Raw genomic sequence first — 21,636 nt, forward strand, 5'->3', positions numbered from 1 at the left:
CATCTTTTCACTGCCAGGAGTTGCCAAATGTCGATAAAGATAGGTATTTCACTGTCTGCAATTCTTATAAAGCTTCCAAACGCAGACATTCCACTACTTCCCTGGGCATCTAGTTTCAGGGGTGAAGGAAGGAAGTGAACGTTTATTGAGTGCCTGGGCTTTTACAAGCACTCTCTTATGTGATTGTCAGACAAGTCTGCGAGATAAGATCAGAATACTTATTTTAAAAGAGAAGAAAAGCAAGGTTCGTAGACATCAGTCCAAGGACACAAGCTTCTATGGGACAGAACTTGGATTCAGACCCAGTTAAGGACGCTCAGAAACCACGCTCTTTCTTGTACCTGGATGTCCTTTTTAGTCGATTCGAGAATGCCAGGTAGTTGGTCTGAAGGGCTAGCCAGCGTCTTTTCTGCTGCATTCCTCTGAATACAGTTGCATTTTGAAGGTCCTGATGGACCCAAAAGGCCTTGGCTACGGGGCCATAATGCCGACAGCAACAAGTTCTGCAAAACGGCCTTGGGTCTCAGCGAGATTGAAAGGAAGAAGGCTACACCTCATTTAACTCAGTGGCCACCATCCAAATGGTCCCACAGTCAAGAAGTGGGCTGCTTTTCATGCTGCTTCTGTACACAGCCTTTGTGCTTCCTTTTTGTCTTTGCCCATCCTTTCCCCCCAAATATCACAAAACACTGTTTCAGCCCGAGGTTTCAATTAGGTTCTGGCATGATGAGCTCATGCCACGCTTTGTGTGGCCACGGCAAGAACATCCTTCCCAGTGCTTCCTTTGAGAGGGAGTCGGGGCTGCTGAATTCCCTTTTCACGCTTCCACAAGGGAACCTCCGTTTCTCATTTGTCCAAATCCTTGTTTGTCTTCGGAAAGTGAAATGCTTGCATTTGATTGTGATTGGGATGGATTGATGTCTTTGAAAGTCCTGGAATGAAAGCCAAGCTTACTGGGGTGGGGGGGGGGGGATTATCCCCTGCATTCAGTGGAGTTGAATGTGGAGGGCTGCATTCGTTTGGTAAATAGTGGTGGAGGGACCCGCCCTGCCTTTTCCTCCTGCTGGTTGTGCATATTTGGACAGAACGTGTCCTGCCTGTAGAGAGGGCCCAGAAAAAAAAAAAAAGTCTCGTAGCAAATAAGTGAAGCCTGAAAGGGACAAACGAGGCTGGCCAGTGAGTCCCTTCAGGGTCACAGTTTTCATTGTAAGGTAAAAATGATCACGTTTCACACCTGCCATGGAAATCCCGTGGGCCACCATGCAGGAGCAAATTCAGCAAGCCAGCCTGGACGCGAGCCTGGGTTCTGGGCTCTTGTAGAATCTCCAGGAAAAGGCAGAAGTGTAGCTGGTGGAAGCAGCCACTTGCTGGGGTCCTTTGTGTCTGTCCCTGTGTTTGTGCGTGTGCAAATGGCCCCTTCTCTGTCTGGCTTGCTGTTATTTTGTTTGGAAAGCTCCTGGCTGGCTGTGGCCCTGTCTATTCAATCCCCTCTGTACAGAGGCATGTAAATGAGCTTGTTAATTCAACTGACCAATTGATTAGATTCTTTCTTAATGTGCTTAGCGCCATCCTAGGCACCGCAGGGAGGCGTGAAAGAAGCCCCAGTGGGGTCTCTATCTCTGACCTTCAGCAGCCCCCGTGCCTTGCTTAAGTAAGCCTCCTGTTCTTATCTGTAGAGTTAGAAGGGCAGGTGCTTTCCAGAAGGACTCTTCTTCCTCCAAGGTTCTCTGAGTGAAGTCACCAGAGACAGAAAGACATCAAGCCAGCTAGAGAATAAGACCCACTGTGTTTAAGAACACAAAAGAGTTATGTGGAAAATATGTCCTTTGATTGTATCCAGAGTATAGTTGCTAGCAAATAAAAATAAAGAAGGCGGTGTTAAATTCGAAATTCGGATTTACTAATTTACTAATTCGGATTTATACTATTTAGTATAAATAGGTCCCACACAATGTGTGTTGTATATCTGAAAAAATTTTCCACCTCTCCAGGCTGTCTGTCTTACTCTCTGTTGTCTAGCCACACCGACCTCCTTTCTACTCCACCTCCTGCCACGGGCCCTTTGCACAGGCTGGTACCACTGCTTGGGACGGCTTCCTTCTTACACTAATTCTTCCTTTACATTTCAGTTCAGAAGTCACTTCCTTAGCAAAGCTTTTCCTGAAAACCCAGACAAAGTCAGTCTCTCTGTTCCATATTCCCTGGGGGACTCTGGCTCTACTTGCCATAGTCAAAGGTGGGGTTTGTATAGGTATACTAGAAGATCAAGGACATCCTGAAGGAGGTGAACAAAAGAAATAGAGCCACGGAGGTGAGAGGGTCCATGGTGTGTTTCCAGAACAGTAAAAAAGAACGGGGGAGTAGTTAGAGACCCAATTATAGAGAACAGTGTCCTTGAAACCCATCTTAGGTAAGGTGTTCTGAGGACAGTGAAGCACTCAGGACGGCTGCCGTAAGAGCGGTCACACAGTGAAAGCCACTCTTCGGTGGATGTTGTTAAACCCTGATGGGGAAACTGAGCCCGGAGCCCTCCGGAGGCCACGAAGAAGCCTGCTATAGGACAGCATCACGTCCAGCAATCCGTGCTGAGCGCCCTCTGGCTCCCGGGCACAGAGCGTGTGCTGAGCGCGGGCTGTTCACAGAGACTCGGGTGAAGCACAGGCAATGCCCAGCTCACTGGTTTCGGCCAAAAAGTGGAGAAAGATTAGCTGGGCCCCCTTGCAGTTTTCCCCTGAATCCTGAGAATTTGTCGTACTAAAAAAAAATTCTTTCCCTGAAGCCTTCAAAACTTTCTTCCTGCTGAAATCCCGGCAAAAAAATCATGTTTTGCCGTGTGTGCTCTTAAATGTTGAGGAGACAGTTTGTGGTAGGTCTACCGCTTGGTTTTCAGGCACGTGGATTCTTCTACATCTGCCCCCACACTCATGCAGTCGGTTTTTCCGCCTTAGGAACCAGCCCATATTGTGTTCTTATCACTGTGGCTTGTTTTGGCCTGGTGCCACCAGCCTGGAGGACACACGTGTCCACACACACGTACACACGTGCACACAGACACATAAGCGTACATTCACACATGCATATTCACGCACCCAGGTGTATACATCATATACACACACTGACATCGTAGCCACACGACACGCATATGTCCACAGCGTATACACCCGCACGCACATACGTGCACGCGTATTTCACTAAGATGGTAATAGCAGGTGATGGGACTTCCCAGCCTCTTCCCAGGTGAGGGAAGTCCAGCCTCTTCCTCTGGCTGTCACCTGCAGAGCTAGCACCCCTTCCTCGGCCTCTGGGTTTCCCTGGCTTCTGAGACTTCTATTTTCCGTGGCATTTGGTCCGGAGTTCTCTGCCGTGAGTTCCTTCTGAGAGCTCTCAACATCCTTACTTCTTTTTTTTTTTTTTTTTTTAACATCCTTACTTCTTGACAAGAAAAGCCCCCGCCACCTCATTTTTCTGGGGGATATGTATATGTTCCATATATTACTATGTCCGGATCCGCTCCGCTAGACCTTGTGTTTCCCCCACGCTGAAAGAAACCGGTTATGACCTCCTGCTTCTAGCACAGCTGTCAGGCTGCTTTCCTGACAGTTGGCCAAGCTGGCTTTCTACAGACAGAACCCACTTCAAACGTTTATTTTTTATTAAATGTAACATGTTAAGATGTAACACTACGTGTCCCACAGCTTGAAGAGTTTTGAACGGCGTGGTGTTTTTTCCATAATGGGATTTGTTTTCAGTCACTTTTTCCAGCCGTAGATTTACTGTGACATGAGGGAAAAAGGAAACCTTTCAGAAAGAGGTTGGGCAACTGGGACGACGTCGGCCTATCCCATTCCCGTGAGACTCCGCGTCTAGCAACTTGCTCCAAACAGGAAGCTACTGCTGTTCTCTGTTCTACTCTCTGGAAAAGTGCAGGCCACGGTGCTGTGTACGACTCTAGACAAGTGTTCGTGCTTTCCGTGAGAGTGAAGGGCTGTGTGGCCTGGATCTGCCTCTGCAAGCTCACCTCATATCGTCTGCCCTCACCGTCCGCTTCGACGTGGCCTCCGGTGTCCCTTTGCCTTGAGTCCTCATGTCTCCTCCCTGGCCCTTCACGTGGCAAACTGTCCTTCACGGTGAGAGACTCACATTTGTCTGGGTGGATAGCTAGCGAGTGGCTGCCCTCCCCGTGAGGCTAGGGGAGCACTTGGTCTTGCACTTGCACTGGGTCAGGGACTTGGCCTCTTTTTCTTATCGCTCCCTTGACTCTTACTATATAGTACCTGGAATAAGGTAGACTCCCAGTAAATATTTACTGAGGGGGCAAATTCATAAAATGAATGAGTGCTGATTGCCCAGACTGTCTTTTTAGAAATATTTAATTTATTTATTCATGAGACACAGAGACAGAGGCAGCGACATAGGCCGGGGGAGAAGCAGGCTCCTCGTAGGGAGCCCAATGCGGGACTCGATCCCAGGACCCCAGGATCACACCCTGAGCCAAAGGCAGGTGCTCAACCACTGAGCCACCCAGGCATCGCCAAGACTGTCTTATTAACTCGCTTATACCTAGATCCTGGCACAGAGCCTGGCACACAGTAGTTGCCGAATAAGTGGTTTTTTGGGGTGAATGAACGAACATTGCTTCATACGTGGTATCCTGTGAAGCACCATCCTTTACCTCAAGGAAGTAAGTTTCTATTTAGGGACACAATGTGTGCTCAGGTGAGAGAAGCAAGGGTTCAACAGGCGTTGAGAAGAAGAATTCTGTTTCTGGGTCAACCCGCGATGGGAACCCTGCAGGCTCACTGCTTTCTAGTGGTCCTGTAGCCTCTCTGAGCCTCAGGTTCCTTGTCTGTCGAATGGGAAAATAACAAGAGCTGATTCTCTGAGTTGTGAGGAGAGGATGGAGTAAAGCCCATGCTGAATCTCACGCAGTACTTGGCGTGCTAGGAGTACTATGCAATGAGCCCTGTTAGGTATCGTCATTATTCATTTAGGAGGCCCCTCTGTATTTTAAGTGTGGTGAGGTCGTTGATGAACCCAGCGTGACTCACGCAAGGGTGTTCACTCCTCTGAGCTTCAGTTTTCTGCTATGTAAACTGAGGGGTTCGGTGATAGGCTCTTTCTAGGTGTGACGTTCCATTTAGAGTAGAGATAGCTAGATCAGTGGGGCAAGTATGGTCTGGGGAAGCTTCCAGGAGCGGGTGGACTGAGCCACATCTGGAAGGTCAAGTAGAACTGATTTAAGCAGAGAATAGAACGTGAAGTGTACCAACCAAGGGGAATGGGGCATGGGGCATTTGGGGAAGGCTGGAGTGGGGAGGGTCGTCATTTAGGATTTATGGGAAAGGAGTGTAGGTCTCTGACAGGTTCTTAAGAGGGGACCCCCCTCTTTCCTGATGAAGAAAGTTTTGGGAGGTAAATGTAGCTTAAGCCGGATGAATGGGGAAAAGGTAGGAAGCTGGAATCCGGAAACCCAGCCAGGGGACCCTGTAACCTCCTGGCACAGGCTCATGAGGGCCTGGGCTGGGGTTTAACAGGAGAAGTGAATGAGAAGAGAAGAATCCAGAATGAATGAAAGACACGGCCTGGCGGCAGAGCAGATGGAGGGCGTAAGAGAGATTTTTTTTTTTTAATTGGAGTTCGATTTGCCAACATACAGCATAACACCCAGTGCTCATCCCATCAAGTGCCCCTCTCAGTGCCCGTCACCCAGTCACCCCCACCCCCCTCCCACCTCCCTTTCCACCACCCCTTGTTCGTTTCCCAGAGTAAGAGGGATTTCTTGAATGCTTGCTGCACTGACAGGAATGTGTCCTGTCCTGAAGAAAGTCATGTTGTGCCCTAGAAAGGCACATCCGTGGCGTGGCTGTCAACCCAGAAGAAGACCTGGCGTCTGGCAGCAGAGGGTGAGACCGTCCTCCATGGAAGCTAGGAGCCATGGGGAGGAGGGAAGCGCTAGGAAGGTCTCTACCCACAGTGCTTCTGAAACCAAATGTGTGAGTTTTCCACACCAAGCAATTCTCCAGTTCTCTGCAGACACCAACCAGGTGTCCTACAATTTAATTCACTTCTGCTACCAATCACCCAGAGTTAGTGTAGACCTTCCAGGTTAGAGGCTGTCCCCCAAGCCCGTCCCCCACTTCAGATATCATTTGCAGGTACTGTGTCACCAGGTTACTCCTGTCCAACTTGGCTCCAAGTAGAGGTTCCCATGACCCCCTCGTCAGGTTTGAGAACTTCCTAGAATGGCTCAGAGAAGTCAGGAAAAACTGTCTCCTTTCTGTTGCCAGTTTATTATAAAAGGTAGAACTCAGGAACAGCCAGTTGTAAGAAATGCATAGGGCAGGGTATGAGGGGAGGAGCGCGGAGCCTCCACGGCCTCCGTCGGGCATGCCGCCCTCCCAGCACTGGGTACGCTCGCCAATCCAGAAGTTTTCTAAACCCTGTCACTTAGAGTTTTTTATGGAGGTTCCATTACATAAGCATGAATGATTAAATCATTGGCTATCGGTCATTACCCAGTTTCCAGCCCCTGCCTTTCTCCCTGGAGGTCAGAGTGGAGCTGTAGTTCCAACCCTCTAAACACTCTTTGGTCCTTCAGCTCCCATCCTGCAGTTATTGGGGCCCAACCAACAGTCAGTCATGAACATAAGCTCAGGGATGGTTGAAAGGGGCGTATTGTGAATAACGAACTCCCCCCCCCCCCATCACTCAGGGAATCACAAGGGGTTTAGAAGTTCTGTGCCAGGAACTGAGGACCAAAACCAAATACATTTCTCATTCTATCACAATATTAGGGCAGGAATAGAAGGAGGGGTCGACAGCCAGAGCTGGTGTCCAGTCCCAGGGCACATCTGTCCAAGGACCTGGGCAGGTTAGGGGCGCAGCCTTAGAATCCACATAGAAATTGAGGCTACTTTCTGGAGCCACGGGAATGAGGCAGGAAACAGGCTTCCTTTAGCACTGCCCTGGGGAGACACAAAGTCCTGAGATACCCAAGAGATGCAGGGATGCTCAAGCTAGCTAGGGAGGTAACTTGGCTTCCAGTAGGTTACTTTGGGGTGAGTGGTGCCAAGCTGTAACCCCTTGGCAGGACAGCAGTGGGAAGCCCTGTTGGGAATACATGTGGCTCCAGCACAGAGTGGGAGGATGGTGGTGCCGTGGGACCAGCGCCTTGGTGTCCCACAGCCCCAGGCTCAAAGCCAAGCTCCACCACCTACCACCTTTGCCTTGGGAGCAAGTCACTAAGCTTGCCTGAGCCTCCATGTCCTCGTCCTCCATAGGTGAGGACCTGCTGGGTTAATATCTGTGATGGAGCTGACATGTAGTAGGTGCTCAATAAACGGTAGACATATAAAAACTGTAAAAGGGGGGCACCTGGGTTGCTCAGTGGTTAAGTGTCTGCCTTTGGCTCACGTTGTGACCCCAGGGTCCAGGGATCGAGTCCCTCATCAGGCTCCCTGCAGGGAGCCTGCTTCTCCCTCTGCCTGTGTCTCTGCCTCTCTGTGTGTCTCTCATGAAAAAATAAATAAGATCTTTAAAAAAATAGAATAGTAAATAAAAACTGTAAAAGATAGGAATAGGTTAGGCAGCCAAATCCAAATGCAGATGCTAAGGAAAGAGAAGCTCCTTTTCCCTCTCCGCCCTTTGCATGACCCGGGCTACACCTGACAGCTCAGAAGGGGGACTTCCTCTTTGCAAGCCTCATGGCTGCAGTCGTGACTGGCCGGCTTACATGCATAGAGCTGTAAAGTTTTACTTAGCCGACCATACATCATTTTTTTCATGGCGACTTTGACAATTCGTTCCCAAGGTGTCAGGTAGTGGTATGGTTAGGCCAGGTCTCCTTTCTCCATCCTGGTTCAATAGTTTCAGTTAGAACAGTGATTCTCAAAGTGTGGTTCCTGGACCAGAGGAAAGGCATCGCCTGGGAACCTGTTAGAATGCAGAATCTGGGGGCTGTACCCCAGACCTAATAAATCAGAAACCGTAGGCATGGAGGCAGTCCATCAATCTGTGCTTTGACAAGACCTCCAGGTGACTCTGAACACACTAGCGTTTGAGAACCACTGGCTTCGAGTGTTGCAGACTAGAACTATGTTCAAGTGTGAGTGATGACGCTAAGAGGGATTTACCACCTGTGGAACATCGAGCCAATAATTTTTCAGAATTTCCAAAAGACATTTCTGTTCACTGTAAATAATCTAGATCTCCAAGCCTATTAAGACTGTCGGTTAAAAAAAAAAAAAAAAAAAAAAAGACTTGGTTAAATGGTTAAATAAGATTGAGAGGGGCACTGCATGTGAACTTCTGAAGTTTAAATTTTTTAAAAAAGATTTTATTTATTTCTTCTTGAGAGAAACACACACAGAGAGACAGAAAGACAGACAGACACAGGCAGAGGGAGAAGCAGGCTCCATGCAAGGAGCCTGATGTGGGACTCGATCCCAGGACTCCGGGATCACGCCCTGAGCTGAAGACAACCAGGCAACCGCTGAGCCACCCAGGTGTCCCTGCAGTTTAAATTCTCTAGTAGTCACAAGTGTGGGATTGAAGGGTAGGGATGTTAGCAGTTGATAGGCTGCATGTTTTTGCATTTAAGTTTTAATCACAGACCGCTCCCCCAAACAATTTCCTTTTTGGAATAGGAAAAGCTAAGAATGCCGCAGTCTCGTCCCTCTTCTCTTCTGACTTTTTTCAGCACAGTTTTCTAATTCCAGAGAAGAGTCTGAGCTCTTAGAGGCATGCTCCTCATCTTATTTTCCATAACTTTGTCCTGGAAAATGCAGTCTGGGGGGAAGGCTGTTTTAAAGAGTAATCATCCCGGTCAAGTCCAGAATGCGGAGTTCAAGGGCAGACAGATGCTTTGTCATACGCGGGAGGGGTACCGCATGGACAATGCAGTTGGCAGAGGTCGAGCCTGGCTTGGCTGTCCCTGGAATATTCACATCCCCCCCTCCCCACTGCCCCACCAGGCGCTGCAAACTCTGTCCCCCTGCCCCAGCTTTGAGCCAACCCCTTCTCCTTGATGTAAACCCTAAACCCTGCCCATACACTTAAGACTTTGCTCCACGTGTTTCTAATTCGTTTACACTTCACTCATCAGCATGTGTTGGGTGAGCACCCCGCCACGTCCAGGCTTTATGAGCTGCATTTACGAGGCTGCTTTTCTTGAACAGGGATATCATATATTCCACCAAAAAAAAAAAAAAAAAAAACGGAACTCGAGCCTGGGAAATTAAGATTTCGGTGCTAAACTTGGAGTGAACTTGTGAAGTTTGAATGGACCTGAAACTCAGCACAGATGTTACCCATTCTCTAAGAATAGCCTTGGGTATTTAGGCACAGAATTTCTCCACTTTTCTTCCATGCAATTTTCTCCCTGCTTCCACGAGGATGGGAGAATGTGCAGATACGGGAAAGGTGTGAACCTTGCTTCCCGACACTCTTGCTTCCCAGCTAACGCAAACCTAACGAAGCTAGCTCAAGGCCAGTCTCCACACCATCGCAACGTTTTTCTTTCCTAGAGAACAGCAGTTGGGTTTGCTGTCCCACTTCTGCAGAGTTCCTGAAAAGACAGCAGGGCGGCTGACAGTTTCGTGTTAATTTTGAACATAGATGGGAGGGAGCCTTCCATTGACAGAAAGTGTGCCGATGGATTCCGTTTCTGGAAACTTAAATTGTTGAACTTGAGTGTTTGACGTTCTTTTTATTTTTTATTTTACTTTTTTTAAGATTTTATTTATTTATTTATTTAGAGACACAGAAAGAAAGGCCAAGACACAGGCAGAGGGAGAAGCAGACTCCCTGCAGGGACCCTGATGTGGGACTCGATCCCAGGACCCCGGGACCATGACCTGAGCCACCTAGGCATCCCTTGACATTCTTTTCAAAATTAACTTTAAAAATTTCTTAAAAATTAAAATTAAAATCAAACTTAAAAAATAAAATAAAAATAAAATAAAATAAATTAACTTTAATCATTTAATCCCAGATATGCAGGGCATATATTTTATAGAAACAAATATGTCAAAAAAAAAGAAATATGTCCACAATTTTTGCCCCTCCTCCATTATTTCTTACCGCCCCCCCCCAACTATTTTAGCTGTTCTTTTGATTTACCCTCATATCTGTAGGTACTGCTTACATTACTTCTGAATTTTTCAGTCCCAGGTGTGTTCTGTTGAACATGAGGATGGAGCCCACTTTCACCATCCTCTCCTTCCGCCTCAGCACACATGCACACTCCCATCCCACCCTCTCTTTGTGTAATTATGTTTTAGCTTTGGTTTGATTGGTAACCACTGCTTTCAGGACAACCGTGTGCATGCTTTTCACAGCTGAGCCATATGGTGGACTAGCTTAGGTCAGGTCTCCAGGATGCCGAGCCTAAGGCAGAGATTCATGTCCAGTGTGTACTGGTGAGTGATCCTGGAAGAAGACCTGTGAGGGTGTGAGATGCAGAGTGGGATGGCTCTGAGCTGGGCTAGCTTGCAGAGTTACTCAAAACTGAGACCCACTCAGTCTTTGTGTGATCACAGGGACCAGTTGTTGGGGGGTCCCTGGGAGGGGGCTTAACCTTGCAATGAGGTGGCTCCCTTAGGCTGAGAGCAAGTTCCAGAAAGATACAGCCGTGAGCTCCCAGCAGGCGGCGCCTCCAGCTGCTGGGGGCAGGGAATGGGGGGTTTGACCAGGATTGGGGGCTGTTGGTGGGTAATCTGGGCTTCACACTGCAGCATCCATCCATGTGCTGGGATTACTTTTCTCTTCCTGAAATCCTTGTTTTCTTTGTGGTTAATAAATACCTCTTTCTTTTTCGTTTGTCTGCTTTTCTATGTACCTCACACTAACGTAACCTCAAGCACTTCTGAATTGTGTAAATCTTCTATCAATCACTTCATATCTTGATATTGTAAAATATCAATATCTTAAAGTTGATTGTATGTTTTATCCATTTCACCTTCTCCTTCCCTGCCTCTTTTTTTTTTTTTTTTTTAAGTAGTGTGGAGGCTAACACAGGGCTTGAACTCACAACCCTGAGATGAAGACCTGAGCTGAGATCAAGAGTCAGACACTCTACTGACTGAGCCACCCAGCCACCCCTCTCCGTAATCCTTCTGACCTGCTCTAGTCCTGGCTTAGTGCACATTTGTCTCACCAAGGCTCCCTTTCACCCTGGTCTTCAGAATTCCCTCTTGCTTCTCTCTTGAGTTAGATCTTTTATTTCCTGGATCCCACACCTTCTAGAAGGATCCACACCTTCTTTGGTTCTTTCATTGTGGTACAATGTGTTCTCTAGGAAGTGTATGTCAGAGGTAAATTGTACAAGAACTGAATTTCTGAAAATGTCTTTATTTTTCTCAAAGGTTGATAATTTGACTAGATATAGAATTCTTGTGATTGATATAAAATTCTAGAAAGGACTTTCATTCAAAAATTACAAGCCATTGCTCAATTATCTTCTAGCTTTCAAAGTTGCTGTTGAGAAATGCAATACCATTTTGTTTTTTTTTTTTCCCTCTTTGGTAGTCTGTGTTTTCTTTGTCCCAAGTGTCTTAAAGTTTCACAGCCATGTGCCTTGGTCTTGTTATCATCCCTTCATTAGGAGACACTTCTTATGTTGCTACAGGTCTTGCAGACTATGCCAAGAATGCAAGGCTTTACCCTCCCTAAAACCAGGTCCCTTCCCAAGGTCGCATTTGCAAGGAGCAACCTTGAAGGATGAGATACAGCTTCACCCAGGACAAAGAGCAGGGCTCCTATTGCTTCCCCATAAATGCAGCAGATTCCTCAAGCCAAGTGTCCCTTACCTCATCCAGGCCCTGGTGCATTGCCTCTGTGAGACTTGAAGGCAAGGGGAATTGGTATAAACATACTGATGCTCATGCTGCTGGTTCTTCCAAGAGCAATAAAGTCCTTTCTCTCTGACTCAGGAGTCTTGTATCCTCTGTCTATAACCAAGAAACAGTCAGGCTAACTTATTAATTATAAGTAGGGTAAAATCAAATCTTACCCCTAACATCATTATTGTCCTGGGCACTTGGTAAACTCTGGAGACAGAAATTTTCTTGATGATTTATTATTTATTTATTTGATGATTTCCTGGAGATCTAGGAAGCTAACTGCTGCTGCTGTTGCTGCTGCTGCTTTAAAAAAAAAAAAAAAACTTTATTGAGATAAAATTCATATACTGTAAAAGCCACCAATTTAAATACTACAGTTTAGTGTTTATTAGTGTATTTTGAGAATTCTGCAACCATTACCACTAAATAATTTCAGTGTGAACCTCAAGAAGAAAGTCCATACCCATTGACATTCACTCTACATTCTCTCCTCTGGCAACTGCTAATCTACTTTCTACCTCTATAGATGTGCCTATTCTGAGCATTTCATATAAATGTAGACAATGGGTGACTTTTTGTGACTGGCTTCCTTCACTTAGTACAACATTTTCAAGATTCATACATGTCAGAGTACATATCAGTACTTCTCTCTTTTCTGTTGTCGAATAATGTATTGATACACCATATTTTGTTTATTCATTCATCAGCTGAGGGACATTTAGATTGATTCCACTTCCTAGCTATTGTGAATAATACTGTTATGAATATTCGTGTACAGGTTTTTTGAAGTATGCTTTCATTTCTCATAGGTATATACCTAAAGTGGAATTGCTGGGTCATATGGGAACACTAAAATTCTGAGGAATCGTCAAATGTATTCCAAAGAAACTCTTCCATTTTAGAATCCTATGAGCATTGTACAAAGGTTCTGATTTCTCTACGTCTCTTCTTATTGTCTTTTTAGTTTAAGCCATCTTAATATGTGTGAAGTGCTGTCTCATCATGGTTTTGATTTATTTCCTAAATGACAAATAATATTGAGCATCTTTTCCTGTGCTTAATAGCCATTTATATATTTCCCATGGAGAGCTGCCTATTCAAAATCTTTGCCCATTTTTTAAATTGAATTATCTTTTCACTGTTGAGTTATAAAAGTTCTTTAGAGATACAGGTGTCTTATCTGATACATGATCTGCAAAAATTTTGTTCTGTTCCTTAGGTTGTAATTTCATTTTCTCAGTGGAGTTCCATGATGAAGCCCAGTTCATCTATTTTTTTTCTTTGTTACTTGTGCTTTTGATATCGTATTATTTAAGAAACCATTGATGAAATCACTATCATAAAGACTTATGCCTATGTTTCTCCTAAGGATTTTATAGTTTTAGCTCTTACATTTAGGTTGATGTTCCCTTTTGAGTTAATTTTCATATATGGTGCGAAGTAGGGGTCCAGCTTTATTCTTTTGCATGCAGATATGCAAAGTTGTCCCAACATTATTTATTGCAAAGACTATTCTCCCGTTGAATTGTCTTGGCACTCTTGTCAAAAATCAATTACCATATATATAAAGGTTCATTCCTGGATTCTCAATTCTATCTTGTCCAATCTATATGTCAGGCCTTATGATATCAAACTGTCTTTATTGCTGTACTTTTGTAGTAAATTTCAAAATCAGGAAGTATGAGTGCTCCAACTTTCTTTTTGCAAGGTTATTTTGGCTGTTGGTTCCTTGCATTTCCATATCAGTTTTAGGGACAGCTTGTTAATCTCTGCAAAAAAGACAGCTGGTATATTGATTGGTATTGTGTTGAATCTATAGATCAATTTGGGGAATATTGACATCTTAATATTAAGTCTTTTGATTCATGAACATGGGTTGTCTTTCTATTTATTTGGGTCTTCTTAATTTCATTCAAAAATATTTTGTAGTTTTCCATATATAAATCTTAAACTTCCTGTGTTAAATTTATTCCTAAATATTTTATTCTTTTTGATGCTATTGTAAATAGAATTATTTTCTTAATTTCACATTCACCTTGTTTATTGATAGTGTATAGAAATAGTTGATTTTTGCATATTGATCTTATATCCTGTAACCTCGATTAACTTTTTATTAGTTCAAATAGATTTTTTTGGCATATTAAAAAATTTTTTTATATACAAGATCAGGTCATCTGTGAATACAGATAGTTTTACTTATCCTATAAGTATATAGGTGGAATGTTCTATAGACAGCTATTAGGTCTAGTTGGTTTATAATGCTGTTCAAGTCTTCTGTTTCCTTGCTGATCTGTCTAGTTGTTCTGTTCGTTATTGAAAGTGTGGTGTCAACATTTCAAACTATTTTTGTTGAATTGCCTATTTCTCCTTTCAATTCTTTCAGTTTTAGCTTCATGGATTTTGGGGCTCTGATGTTGTCTTCCTAATGGATTGACTCTTTTGTCATTATAAAATGCTATTTTTAAAAACGATTGTATTTATTTATTCATGAGAGACACAGAGAAGAGGCAGAGACATAGGCAGAGGGAGAAGCAGGCTCCCTGCAGGGAGCCTGATGCAGGACTTTATCCCAGGACCCCGGAATCACGACCTGAGCCAAAGGAATATGCTCAATCACTGAGCCACACAGGTGCCCCTAAAACGCTATTATTTGTCTCTAGTAACAATTTTTATCTTAAAGTCTATTTGGTCTGATATTAGTATAGCCACTCCAGCTGTCTTTTGACAGTGTTCTCATTGATTTTTATGAAAGACTCAATTTTCAGAGGCTTTGAGCTAACCATTCTGGAAAGTGGAATCCCTAACTACTTCTTAACCACCTGTACAGATGAGTTTTCTGTGTTTAGGCCTACTTTCTGCCCTATGTAAAGTTATTTCTTGGAGATGCAACAATATTAGGTAACTTGCTTTAATTCCTGCTTAGGATCAGTTTTCTTGGGTCTGCTATGTCATTTGCATGGGTCCTTTTGCTTCCAAAATTCTGTAACTGTTAACTCCTTCTCTATTTCTTCATCCTTTTTCACTAAAAAATGTCTTTACTCTTGGGGTGCCTGAGTGGCTCAGGTGGTTATGCATCTGTCTTCAGCTCAGGTCATGATCTCAGGGTCCTGGGATTGAGCCCTGCATGGCTCAGCCCTCCCCCTACTCAGCAGGGAGTCTGTTTCTCCCTCTCCCTCTGCCCCTCCCCCTGCTCATATTCTCTCTTAAATAAATAAATAAAATATATTTAAAAAAATAAAAATCTCTTTGACTCTTATATCAGTGGGTTTTCCAAGGCAACACAGTTCAGTGAGTGATTTAAATATTTAACCTATTATTTGAGGGTAGCTTTAGCTGTTAGCTGCTTTAGTCTAAGTAACCTGAATTTTCTTGTGTAATTTGCAGCATTTTTGTTTGTTTGTTTAATGATAAGAGAACTTTTTTTAATATCAGGGATCCTGATACCTGGCAAAATTACTAATTACAGATAGTACTCATATTACCTTTGAAATTTAGGTGTGGAATTTGAATATCTTTGATTCACAGTAAGAATAGCCAGCTGCTTCCAAGGCTTCGCACTACTTGATTTTCCTTATAGCAGTGGCTCCCAAACTTGAATGTGCACCAGAATCACCCTGAGGGCTTGTTAATATACCACTTGCCAGAGTTTCTGATGTAGGAGCTGGAGATAAGGCTCCAGAATTTGCATTTTCAACAAGTTCCCAGGTGATGCTATACTTCTGGTCCTGGGACATACTGAGAATCACCCCCTCAAGTGTGTGGAATAGAAAAGTGTTCCCTTTCGGGTGGGGAGGACATTTAGGGATTAGATGAGAACAGAGAGGAAGAGCACTAAGAGAATCAGGGGAAGAACGATGTGCCCACTTTGCTCCCAGCCCATTGCTCCTTGCTCATGACCACTCTTCTGTTTTCCTCCTCTCTCTGCACTGATAAAACCGTGATAAAATCTGCTTATAGAGGCTCTTGGCATGAGAATTGTATCCATGGGGGAAAAAAAGGAAGAAAGTGATTAACCATGAAAAACCTTAATCTGAAGTCCTGCAAATATATTTTTATGTGGAATTTGGAAGTGGCTGGGAAGTGTATGCAGGGCCAAGAAAAGTCAGTCCTTATGTACTTTGGTGAGATGCACCAGGTTGAGTATTCCACCTAAGGCAGCAGGATTCTAGGCAATTCTGTGAGGCAATCCCCTTGTCTGCAGGTTTCACTTCTTTGCTAGAGCCTCCTTTTTCCTTCTTGCAAGTCTAAGAAGGCAGGGACACTGTCAACCACATCGGCAGAGGGCCAGACCTAGTGGCTGGTTTGGACCACAGATAGGAGGAGCCCAGACTGGAGGCCAGGCCTCTAGGTTGTTTCCGTGTAGCTGTTCAGAGATTCTTTCATCATTGTCTCACATTCAGCCATGCTTTTTGTCCTCAGAATGTTCTTCTGTAATATGGTTGCGAATATTGAGAAATAAGTGTGGCTGCCAATGATAGTATCCCAATGGCTAGAAGAGTTGGGAGAAAGCCAAGAGAAGTGAGAACTCAAAACCCTGGCCTCATATGAGGCTGCCTTTCAGACACTTTTATTACTTAAAATGCAATGCACCTGGTAGTTCCTGCTGTCAACTCAGAAAGTGAGGAGCTGGGAAGGAGGAAGCAGGGTCTGGGTAGATAGATGACCTGAGAAAGCAAGCTTTGGAGACTTGTTTACCTCTAACTTGCACCTTCTTTCTTAGGCCTGTTGTGGTGTTGTGTTTTTAATCTACAAAATGATGGCTTGGTTTTAGATAATTCCCAAAGGTGCTTCCATCTTTGATATTCTTTGATTTTCCCAAGATCACCTCTTACATCTTTTGGGCAGCCAGGGTAAGAAACCCTGTCTCTTGACTCCAAAGATAGAGCTCAGAGTACATAGAAGATTCAGTGTTCCCTAAACCATGTGGTCCCAGAGGCTCCCAGAGGTTATTTCCTGTTAGCAGTTTTCAGTGGCTTTGGAGAGAAGTTCATTGCTATGACAGTGAGGCAGCCACACTGGGGAAAATATGATGTATTGTATTGTGTAGGAAAAAGTCAGTGTTATCCAATCCAGTAATCAGATTTTCAGACAAAGGCATGACCCTGGAGCATGCTGTCTATGGCTGAGCATAGCATTAGTCTTGTCTCCAAAAACAGTTAAAAAAACCATTGTGTACTTGGCTTGTCTGTCTGTTTTGGATATGGAAATAGGTCTCGCCTGAAAAATTTTCTAATTCTTATTTTGAAGGCAGCTACATTGAAGATATTGATTGTAGCAGTAATTAATTTAGCATTTGTTATGAAGCATTGACTGTGTGCCAGGCTCTGGGTAAAGTAACAGGAATATAGAGAAAAACTCTATAGGGGAGTACTGGTCAGGGGAGAGGAGAGAAAGGCAAAAAAAAAAGCCCATATTTATTTATTCCTTCCTTCCTTCCTTTATTCCTCAGGGATTGTTGGAGCATTTGTTAGGTCCCCACCTCTGTACTGTGCTGGGGATACAAAAGTGAATGCAACAGACACATCCTTGTGGTCCCCCAAGACTACGCTTCAGCAAGGTTTACCTTATCATGGAGGGGGCCAGATCAGATGGATGGGTGTATAGGCAAGATCGGGATCCATGGAGGGCTTCCCAGAGGAGGTGACCTGGGAACTAATGCCAAGTAGAAACAGATACTAGCCAAGTGAGGCAAAGGCAGAAGGAACAGTTAAGTAATGGCTGGACAGAGGAAGTGCTTAGTTGGGTACAGACCAAGGATTTAAGGAGGAATAGTAGGAACCAAGAAAACAAAGGTAGGCAAGGTGAGGCTCTGTTTTATCTCTTGCTAAGGACTTTAGACTTCCACCTAAGGTGATGGGGAGACGACTTAAATATTGCATAGTGGAGGAATTATTACAGGAAACTCCAGCTGTTTAACAGAGCATAAAAGTGATATAACTGCATAAATAGTAAAACAAAAATTTTACAGCAGAACATAAAAATTGTGGGCTCACTGTGGTTGCTGATAAGTGAGATATAATCGTGATTATATTAAAGCATGGGAGGATTTCTAAAAGGAGAGTCTATTATTTGCGTTGGGAGATTCTTTAAGAATCCCTTTATGATAACTGCTTAACATCGGATCTCTGCTGCATGCCAGTAGATCAAGACCCAATCCCATCCCTCAACCATCAGATATTGGGAGATGTCATAACGTCAATGCAGATTTAAGAAATGTGTGATTATGGGGCGCCTGGGCGGCTCAGTCAGTTAAGCGTCTGCCTTCGGCTCAGGTCTATGATCTCAGGGTCCTGGGATCAAGTCCTGCATTGGGCTCTCCGCTCGGCAGGAAGTCGACTCCTCCCTCTCCCTCTGCCCCTCCCCTCCTCATGCTCTCTCCCTCAGATAAAAAAGTAAAATCTTAAGGAAAAGAAGTGTGTAAATATGAAACATCTAGCATAGACAAATCCAAAAACAGGAAAGGGACTGATGGTTGCCAAGATCTGGGAGGAGTGGCAGTGAACAGGTCCAGGGGTTCTTTCTGGGATGATAAAAATGTTCTGGAATTAGTGGTGATGGCTGTACAACACTGGGAATATACTAAAAACTGCTGAGTTGTACACTTTGGTTAAAATGGTTCTTTTTATGTTACGCGAATTTTAGCTCGGTAAGGAATACCGGAAGAAAAAAAAAAGATGTTTTTTGTTTTGTTTTTGATAGTGAAGGGCAATCGGAAGTGTGAGCTGAACTGCCAAGCAATGGGCTACCGCTTCTACGTTCGGCAAGCTGAGAAGGTCATTGACGGCACCCCCTGTGACCAGAATGGCACGGCCATCTGTGTGTCTGGGCAGTGCAAGGTAAGTGCCCGGACCGGGTGTCTGCAGCTCATTCTCTGGGTGTTTGTTCTGGAAATGTCGACTCCGTTGTGTTTTGCCAGGCTGCCCCATCACCTCCCCACAGCCCACGGAGGTGCTGGACCATAGGCCCCAGGAGAAGTAGGCTAAAGCAGGGCCGCCTGGTTCTCTCTGGGTTTTTGATCTTAGGACATCACCACGGCTCAGTCTAGCTTTTCAAGTATTAAGTGATGTGTATTTCCACCACATGCATCAAAAGGGACCCAGCGATCCTTCCTCACCCCTGAAGTGGAGGTTATGGAAAAGGCCCTGCCAGGCCGGAAAACTGGTGGCATCACGAGGGTGGCATTTTAAGGACCGCGTGTATTTTATCTTGCCTCCCAGCAGATGGATCAGGCTTCCAAGTGAAAGGGGTCTAGTGCCTTTTAGAGCAGAGTTATACCTGAAACAGGATATTTTCAGCCTCTCTGGACTTGAGAAGTCTGTTCCAGGAACTCCCTGCCCCACATTCTGCAAACACTTGGGGCTTGAGAGCATCCTTGTAGGGTGCTAACCTGTGACATAAAGAACCACCTGGTTAGAAATAGGCACCCTAGATGAGATGGCACAGGTCCCGTAGCCATATTGATTTGGGCCTGGACTGCCACCCTTCTTGCATCTGTAAACTTCATGACTCTTTGGAGCCCAGACCAAAACACCACCGTAATTACCGCTCCATAGCTGGCAGGCTTGATTTGCATCAGAGGAAGAGCTCTTTGGTTCCCGTAATACCTTAGCTGTCCTTGTTTAGTAGAAGAGCTACTGAGGTGTCATTTATAAGCACCGCCTTCTCCAACCAGACTTTTTTTTTTAAATGAGATTTCAAATAGGATGCAAAATGACTTATTCAAGCAGAACAGATGTTTTCAGATTTTCAATGAAAGCTAAAGGAACAGCTGTCATCTGATATCTGAGGAGTGTGAGGGGTCTCTGGAAGAGCAAAACCCAAGGGAAGTAGGATGAGGTGTGGAAGAGGCAGTGATGGGAAGTACAGCAGTAGCTCAGACCAGCGACTGGCCTCCCATTTTCTACCACGGAGTTCCACATGCCCTCTCTGTGGCTCGCTGACCCCAGATTATACCCAAGAGGGTTCTGTTACAGGTTTTGATCTCCAGTTCACCTGGTCTCTCTGTTTCTGAATATGACTGAGCCTGAAATGGTGGGCCTTGCAGCAACCTAGCTTTGTCTTTCAGGCCGAGTCAGAGCTGCTTCATTTCCCAAATACAGGTGCACACTGCCAGGAGGTGGTGTAGTGTAATGGTTAAAAACATACCCTTGGAAGTCAGACCTTCTGGATTCGAATCCTGCCTTTCCACCCTGTGATTTACTGCGTGATCTCATGCAGGTTACATAAGGCTCTTGTGCTTCTCGAATATGAGGAGGGTGGTGCCTACGTCCTGGTCTGGCATGTAAGCATGCTGACATCTGTTAGCATCAATACATTGTTTACGTCCACACACGTCCTGTCATATTTGAGTTTCCTATGCAAAAGCCTCTTCTTTGTTTATCTGCTTGTTGGTAGATTACAGATTTGTGAGACTCGCATTGTCTTTTGTGAGATCACTATAGGTTGAATTGCCAGGGGATTGCAGATTCTAATTGGGCAGGTCTGGGAAGGGCCTGAGAATCTGCTTTTCCAGCAGGCTCCCATGTGATGCTGATGCCGCTGGTCCACAAGTAGCAAAGTTTTAAAGGACGCTTTGATGAAAATACAGTTAGCCCAGTCTCAGAAGTGTAAATGTAGAGTGGTATAATGACTTGGAAGGAAGAGGAAATGTGGTCTCTTCCCACTGGAGGAGCATGTTTTCCTAGTGTTGCATTAAATGTCTGGGACTCTATGATATGAAGGAAAAACAAACACTTATAAGGACATGGGTATGGATTCTAACCAATCGTCGAAAACCAGTCAGACCGTAGGATGGCACAGTTTGCAGATGATAATTGCTAAACGATCGGGACAGACATTCCCCAGGATGTGAGTAGATTAATAGGAATTTGATGTTACAAGGACCGCTTTGATATTGCTCCATGTTTGTTGTCTGTGCACTTGTCTGACATTTCCTCCAACGAAGTTGTTTGGAATCGCTGACTCTCCCGTCCTCTTTACAACCTCAGTTTAAAATAATCAGAAGTACATTTGCTTCCCAGGCTGAAGTTCTGTTTACTTTGCAACTTTCAAAGGGTACAGTGGCCTTTTCTGAATATTTGATTGGAAGCCCAGAATTCAAATTGATATCTCCGCCTCGCTGACTTGCGGCTGCGAGAGCTGTCACTCGCAGACATGAGCGTCTGCATCTGAAATAGCTCCAGAAAGCCTCTGCTGGCCACACAAAGTTGAAATGCCAGCCCAGGTCTGCAACAAAAGTTAATGAGAGGCGACGAGCATTAAATGAGAATACAAGCTCAGCCCACGAAAGGGTAGTGAAGAGAGGAGAGTGTCGTCCCCCTTGACACCAAGCCAGAGAAAGGCCCCAGGCCCACCCGGTGCAAGCTGGAATGTTCTGTTCCTCTGCTGGCAGAGGGCTCTCTGGCCAGCTTGTGTTTACCCTGTTGCTGGAACTCCTTTATGCTTCAGATCCAAGAGTTGGAAGATGGCAAGAGGAATGCAGACATCCCAGGACTGGCTTGGTGCAGGGCTGGAGGCTGGAGAATATGGTGGTGGTGGTGGGGGGGGGGTTCTCTACGGTCCTGAGTAGTGCTAGGTTATACTTTCTTTTCTGAACAGGGACCGAAGGATCCCAAAAGTTGTCTTCAGGCTAAGGATTGCATCTAGATAGGCTATGAGGGGAAAGAACCATCTCTTCCTTAAGCAGCCGATGAATATGAAGCCCACAGAGACCTTCCCTTCCTCACCTAGACCCCATCCCTGTAGACATCAAATAGGAATGTCTGGCCAGTCTTCAGAGAAGTCTCTGAGACACTTC

At 44.9% G+C, this 21,636-nt stretch overlaps 1 protein-coding gene across 2 annotated transcripts in view; it reads left to right on the forward strand.

Annotated features, from left to right (window-relative positions):
- The window catches only part of THSD4 (thrombospondin type 1 domain containing 4), a 573,677-nt gene that overhangs the window by 238,468 nt on the left and 313,573 nt on the right, over positions 1 to 21,636 (forward strand). For both annotated transcript variants that reach the window (XM_077881722.1, XM_077881723.1), the window contains exon 7: positions 18,540 to 18,676. In XM_077881722.1, the coding sequence (XP_077737848.1) occupies positions 18,540 to 18,676 (137 nt within the window). The remainder of the gene's footprint in view (positions 1 to 18,539; positions 18,677 to 21,636) is intronic.

This window comes from Canis aureus, chromosome 32 (assembly GCF_053574225.1).
Source record: "Canis aureus isolate CA01 chromosome 32, VMU_Caureus_v.1.0, whole genome shotgun sequence".
Lineage (NCBI taxonomy): Eukaryota > Metazoa > Chordata > Mammalia > Carnivora > Canidae > Canis > Canis aureus.